Source organism: Buceros rhinoceros, unplaced genomic scaffold (genome assembly GCF_000710305.1).
Source record: "Buceros rhinoceros silvestris isolate BGI_N320 unplaced genomic scaffold, ASM71030v1 scaffold31348, whole genome shotgun sequence".
Taxonomy (NCBI): Eukaryota; Metazoa; Chordata; class Aves; order Bucerotiformes; family Bucerotidae; genus Buceros; species Buceros rhinoceros.
In genome coordinates this window covers 6,233-12,481 of record NW_010425694.1, presented here as the reverse complement: position 1 = coordinate 12,481, position 6,249 = coordinate 6,233, and the positions used below count along the sequence as shown (strand labels likewise).

The 6,249-nt window shown below is 57.2% G+C and overlaps 1 protein-coding gene across 1 annotated transcript in view; it reads left to right on the top strand.

Moving 5' to 3' along the window:
• Nucleotides 1-2,627: 2,627 nt before the first annotated feature.
• Nucleotides 2,628-6,249, top strand: part of PLIN1 (perilipin 1) — a 5,762-nt gene continuing 2,140 nt past the window's right edge. The window contains exons 1-6 of the mRNA XM_010141241.1: nt 2,628-2,672; nt 4,044-4,242; nt 4,385-4,467; nt 4,835-5,087; nt 5,279-5,478; nt 6,000-6,152. Of these exons, the coding sequence (XP_010139543.1) occupies nt 2,628-2,672; nt 4,044-4,242; nt 4,385-4,467; nt 4,835-5,087; nt 5,279-5,478; nt 6,000-6,152 (933 nt within the window). The remainder of the gene's footprint in view (nt 2,673-4,043; nt 4,243-4,384; nt 4,468-4,834; nt 5,088-5,278; nt 5,479-5,999; nt 6,153-6,249) is intronic.

Genomic DNA, 6,249 nt, shown 5'->3' with positions numbered 1-6,249 from the left:
TGGAGCCAGCCCAGCTCTAACCCTTGACACAGCCGAAGCAGAGAGAAGGCTGCATGGCCTCTGCACTTCTAACAACGCCAGCAGGGCTGGAAAAAGTCTCGGTGCCAAGAGAGCGAACTTTTGAGCAGGCTGCTGCCCTTTGTCCCGCTGTCTGGACTCACCCCACCGCTGGCAGCCCAGGACACTCGTATGCCTCTGAACCCAGCTGGCACGGCAGTACCACGAGCTGTGCAGAGCCCCGTGCTGGAAGCAAACTCCAGGGAGGAAAGGGGTGATTTTTCTTCCCTGGGAAGTCTCCCACCCCACGTATGAGCAGCGCGGCCATGGAGCCGTGTTGGGTGCACACCTCCAGGTCCTGCACAGGAGTGCGGGCCAGCTGCGAGTGTTCAAGGACTTGGCTCTGCTGCCGGAGGCTCCCCTGACGCTGAGATGCACATCAAGGGTCTCCCTGCCTCGTGCCGCGTGGTCCAGGAGACGCAGCAGCCTTGTGTCAGCAGGCTGCCTGGCTGGCTCCTCTGCGCGGATCCCCAGGGGTACTGCTTTGCCCTCTGGCATTTCTCCTCTTTCCACAATGTTGTCCTCATCTCACCAGTGTGGCTCGTCCTTGACCTCTGTAGGCAACAGACAAAACTTACGGTAGCTCCTTGCAGGTGGTGTCTTCTTTCTTTTCAATCAGTACCATGAATGGATTTGTTCATCAGGATGTGAGCTCGCAGAGTGCCTCCTGCGCAGCGAGGCAGGCTGCCCTTGAAGGAGCGGTACTGGTGACAGAGTTGCCAGCTGGTCAAGGGGAGCAGTTGCTTGTCTCTATAAGCACTTGTGAGGCCACATTTGGGGACCCGTGTCCTGTTTTGGCCCCACCAGCACAGGAGAGATCTTGAGTCAGCAGAGGATCACTGAAGGTAAGATGTTTAGGGGCATGGAGCACATGCTATACGAGCACAGACTGGAGCACCAACTCTGCTCAGCAGCGCTCAGAGCAAGGGTAAGAGATGGCAGGCACAGGTTCCAACAGAGAAAATTCCAGTTAGCACAGGAACAGAGCCCCATGGAGATGAGAATCTTACCCTAGGGACTTGCAAGATTGGACAAGACCCGGAGCAGCCTGACCTAGTTTCCAGGGCAGTCCTGCTCTGAGCAAGAGTTGGATGAGATGGCTTCCAGAGATCCCTTCCAACCTGACTTTTTTCTCCATTTCTGTCTGCTCCAAATGCCCAGAGCTTTCCTAATGCAGTGTCTGCCCTGACCCTCAGCTAAAACCCTCCTCACTAAAACCCTCCTTGAATTCTCCTAGAAATTGCAGACCTGGGCAGGCTAGATTGTTTTCTGCGGGATGTGTCCCCCATGTCTGCCTTCTGCTCCTTATGCTTAGTAAACTCTCTGGGGGAGAAACTGTTCTTGGTCTGGGTTGCATTTCCCGATAGGACAGGGTCCAGCACGAGGCATAACAGAATACAGGAAGGTTTTAATCTCTCAGGAAACGCTGCCTGACCTTCTCCCTGGCTGCTTGTGATCTGTTGCTTTTGAGGTGGGGAGGTCAAGGGCAGCTTCTTTTCATCTCTACCTTGACGGAGTGGCATTAAACCCCGGTGCATCCCAGCCGTGCCACAGCTTCTGGGCTCTGCAGTGTAAACAACAAAGGGGATTTTCTGTCCTCATCCATTCCAAGTTACGGTGGCTTCAGAGAGCTCCTTGGCCCGTTTCCACCGCAATCCTCCAGCTCCCAAACCCACGCAACTGGGAGGTGGGGCCTCGTGGTGGTGGTAGTAGTGGCTGAGGTACAGCGCCTCACTCTCAGAGGATCTGGGTGAAGGGACGGTGCAGCCACCACTCTCTGCTCCTGCCTTGCTGGGGACGGGCTGCCCCTCGGTGAGTAGCCTGTCCCCACCAGCCGCTCTGGGGACAGCTTCAACAGGACCAGGGGGTGGGGGTGTGAGATCACCTGCTCTCCCTACATCTCCGGAATTTCATCTGCTGCTAAGAAAAGGGAGTCTGTGCTAGGGCTGGGAGCTGGAGTTTGGCTTTCGGCAGTCACCCAGCCAGGAGCGGTGGAGACGGCTGTTTTGCGGTGCTTTTGCCCCCCGCATCGAGCTGGGGCTGCGCAGAGACAGGCGCTGGCATTGCGAGCGATGTTGCTGCGGAGCAGATGTGTGGGAGGGGGATGCTGACCACAGCTGGGCAGCTCGTCACATCCCCTCTCTCTGCTCCTGTCCTGCCTTCTCACCCCTTCTCAGCCTGCTGCTCTCAGCCTGGCCCTCATGTACAGCTGTTAGCATCCTGCTTGCTCTGAGTTTGCTTTCCAGCTCTGCCAGTGCCCTTCATCCTGCCTTGTACTGCAGCTCCTCCAAACTAGACACCTCTCAACTAATTTTTTTGCATCTTTGGGTGTTCAGACACATCGGCAGGGGAGGACTGTGTGGACTCATTGATTTTACAGCTTAACTGGTAAAAAGTCAAGTGTTAGGCAATGCCACATCCATTGCACCCATGAGAGGTGCGTGTCTCAGCCCAGCATCCAGCCCTGCTGTGCTTGGGGGGTGCAGGAGTGAGTGGGGGGAGCCCGAGCCCAGCCCTGCCTTTGCAGGGTCTACGGCTCCCAACTTTGCTTTGCAGGTGGATGCGTCACGATGACGGCGAAGAAGAATCAGACCCTGCAGAATGGAAGTGCCCAGGTGGGTGCAGGAAGAGGGAGAGGGGAGGGCAGAGGTGTGCCAGGGGCACCTGGTAGTGCCTACCGACTCTGCCACATGAATACAAGTCACATCTCATGCTGTCCCACGGGTGCCCCTGTCGTCTTTATATGTATCTTTGATGCAATAGTACGGAATGTCATCAAAGAGAAAGGATGAAATCTTTTGCTTGCTTGAAATTAAATAGTTCAGAATCCAGAGACTTAACCTTGAGCTGATGTGAGCCCTCGGTGATACCTGCCAGCAGTGCCTGTCCTTCATGTGTCCCCCCACTGTGGACCCTGGTCCTCTCTGTCATGCTGCTGTGGATGCAGCACTGCTCTGAACAGCCAGAGCCCCCAGGATGGCCAGCTGCAGGATTTGTGAGGGCTAGCTCAGCTAAGCCGAAATTAGCACAATATAGCACAAAATAATACAGCTTTTCTCAAACATGCAAAGTCACAGTCCAGTCGTAGGGACGTGAAGCCAAACTCACCCTCTCCCCGCCCCAAAGGCGATCAGGGGAAAGCTCAGCTTTTTCTTCTGCGCTGTCAAGTGCAACCCAAAGAGCTCTTCCCTCACGGCTGCTGAGATGTTCAACTCCATCCTCCCTTGGGGTGCAACAGCTCTCTCGGTCGTCTCACCTCGCCACGTGGGCGCCGGGTGAGAGGAGGAGCAGAGCGCGTTTATCCCACTCACCCAGCTTTGAGAGACCGTGCTCTGGCACTGGCAGCACACACAGAGGTCAGGGTCAGCTGTGCTGGTTTATACTGGCATCCCACATCACCTGTGCTAGCAGGGTGTGGGGACACGGTGCCTTGCTGCCCTGGAGAGCTCTGGTGCCCCCTTCTTACAGCAGTGGCTCCTACCAAAGCCCTGTGTGCCCTTAGGACAGACCTGTCCCTCTTCCCTTCTCATTTTTGAGGTCCATATCCCTTACTTGTCACAGTGGCGACAAGACAGACAGGACAGAGGTGCCACATAGGCTCTGGTCTTTGCTGGTCCAAGGACAGGATCAAGGGCTGGGTCAGTGGAAGAAGCAGCAGAGCAGGGTGGAAAGCCAGAGGGAGCAGCTGGGCTATGGACTTGGGAGATGGGGGAGTGGGGACCATCAACCCGTCGACGCTCCCTGTGGTGTCCCTGCTCCTTCAGCACCAGCAGCCAGCCAGCTTGTCCATGGCTATACCATATGAGTGTAGCTGGCAGACCCTCAGTGAGGTTCAAGAAATGCCCCCCTCCTCCTCCTCCTCTCCCTCCAGCATGAGCTGAGGACCTTTGTGGTCACTGCAACACGCCAAATGCCACCGGTGTGTGTATGATGGGGATCCTTGGGGAAGGGCTGTTGGCTAACTGAAGCTCGTCTGCCATGCGCAGGAGAACGTGCTGCAGAGGGTCCTGCAGCTGCCGGTGGTGAGCTCGACCTGCGAAAGCCTCCAGCGGACCTACATCAGCACCAAGGAGGCCCATCCTCTCATGGCCTCAGTGTGCGACGTCTACGAGCGGGGCGTGCAAGGTGCCGGCGCCTTGGCCATGTGGAGCGTGGAGCCCGTGGTGCGCAGGCTGGAGCCTCAGTGTGAGTCCATCTGCCAGGAGAGACATGGCAGGGGGAACCCCACCAGAAACTCCCTTGGTGGGACAGTGCTGACACTAGCACGTGCCTAGCACAGCCTGGGAGCTCTTCTTACCAACCCACCCCATGCTTTTGTCCAAGGCAGTCGCTGTGGCTAACAACCTGGCCTGCCGAGGCTTGGACCACCTGGAGGAGAAGATCCCTGCCCTGCACTACCCTGTTGACAAGGTAAGTCACAGGCAGGACAGTCTGGGACACCCCAGCCCCTCTGCAGAGCCCACAGCATGTCTCCTCTGGACTCGTTTCTGGATGGTGATGGGCTGCCGGGAGGGAAAAAAGGCAACATCTCCAAGCAAGGGCTCTTCCAGAGGCTCCTACAGACCAGGGGGTGGTTGGGGCTCTCCCAAACCTAGATCAACAGTATCCTATGTCCCATCCCTGCCAAATACCTCCAGTCTAGGCTGGAAAGAGCCGTTATGCCCCACTTTGGGCTGTCTACTGGCTTGGCCATGGCTGGGGTCTCCGTGGTCCCTCTGGCTGTCCCATGCCACGCCAAGCACACCAGCAGGACTAATCTCCATCTCTCCACCCACAGCTCGCATCTGAACTGAAAGACACCATTTCCTCCCCGCTCCAAAGTGCCAAAAGCACCATTGGCAACTCCATGGATAAGATCAAGGAGCTGGCAGCAGAGGGCTACGAGGCCACCAAGAACACAGTGGAGATGACAGCACAATACACGAGGAGGAACTCAGTGAGCCAGATGGCAGCCGCAGGAGTTGACACGGCCCTAGGAGGGCTGGAAAAGCTGATGGAGTACCTGCTGCCGGAGGAGGACGAAGAAGCAGGTAATCCTGATGCCCAAATCCCCTCTGAGGGTGTCTGGTGAGGGCTGGCTGTATGTCGAGTGGCACCTCACTGGTGGGGCACACATGGCAGGAGGAAACCCCTGGATTTTTGGCATAGGACTGCCCAGAAGGTTGACCCATCAGGACATAAACCCCCCACCGTTCTTCTACCTATTTTCTTCTGCCTTTAGGTCAGAAACCCAAAGAGACACGGGGATCAGCAGCAAAGGTCTCCCAGCAGCAGCCCAGCGCTCCCAGTGCTCCCAGCACCCTGGGCCGGATCAGCGCCTTGGTTAGCACCGTCTCCCACCGCGCTTACCAGCAAACCACTCAAAGCCTCCAGCATGCCAAAGCCAAAGGGCAGGAGCTGGCCACCTGGATCCCCATCCTGGTGAGTGCCAGAACCCGCCTGCCAGGTTGCTGTTCCCGCATACCTTCCTTTGGGCTGATTCTGCTTTCGGATGAGACACTTCAGGCTCCTTGGAGCACATTCCCAGAGCGGAGTGGTGAGCGCTGCCGTTTTCCCTGCTCAGCAGCGTGAGACAGGGCTGGCAGTTCCCATGGCACATTCACACACAACCTTGTACCATGTTAGTGGGACAGGTTATTTTTAGCCGGCTACAAATGTATATTGTTGATTTATGGCCTTGCCATAACATCCTTCCTAAAGCAAAAAGCCCCTGCAGAGGCCCAGAGGGGATGAGGAGGAGATTCCTCTCCTCTCCCACCCAGAACTGCGGTGGGAACCTCTTCCCTGGCCCGTGCCAAAACCCTGGAGCTCCCGGCTGCCCTTGGGATTTCTTCCCGCATCCCTGAAAGAACCCCTCTGCTCCCCGCCCTCAGGCTAAGCAGGATGGGGCAGATAGGATCTGCCAGCTCCCTCCAAGCAGTGGCTTTTTGCTCCTTTTCCAGGGCAGTCTGGCCAAGCCAAGTGTATCCGAGGCACCACGGGCCCACAGTGATGGGCAGAGCACCACGGCCGGCCGGCTGAGCCGGCGGCAGAGCAAGGTGCCGGAGCAGAAGCAAGAGAAGGTGGGGAAGAAGGACAACAACCACACCAAGGAGGTATGGAGAAAAGGGGGGCAGAAAGCTGGGGGTGCCCCAAAGCATCCTCCTGCCCCTGGACCATGCCAGCATAGGGGATGTTCCCCCCATACCCTTG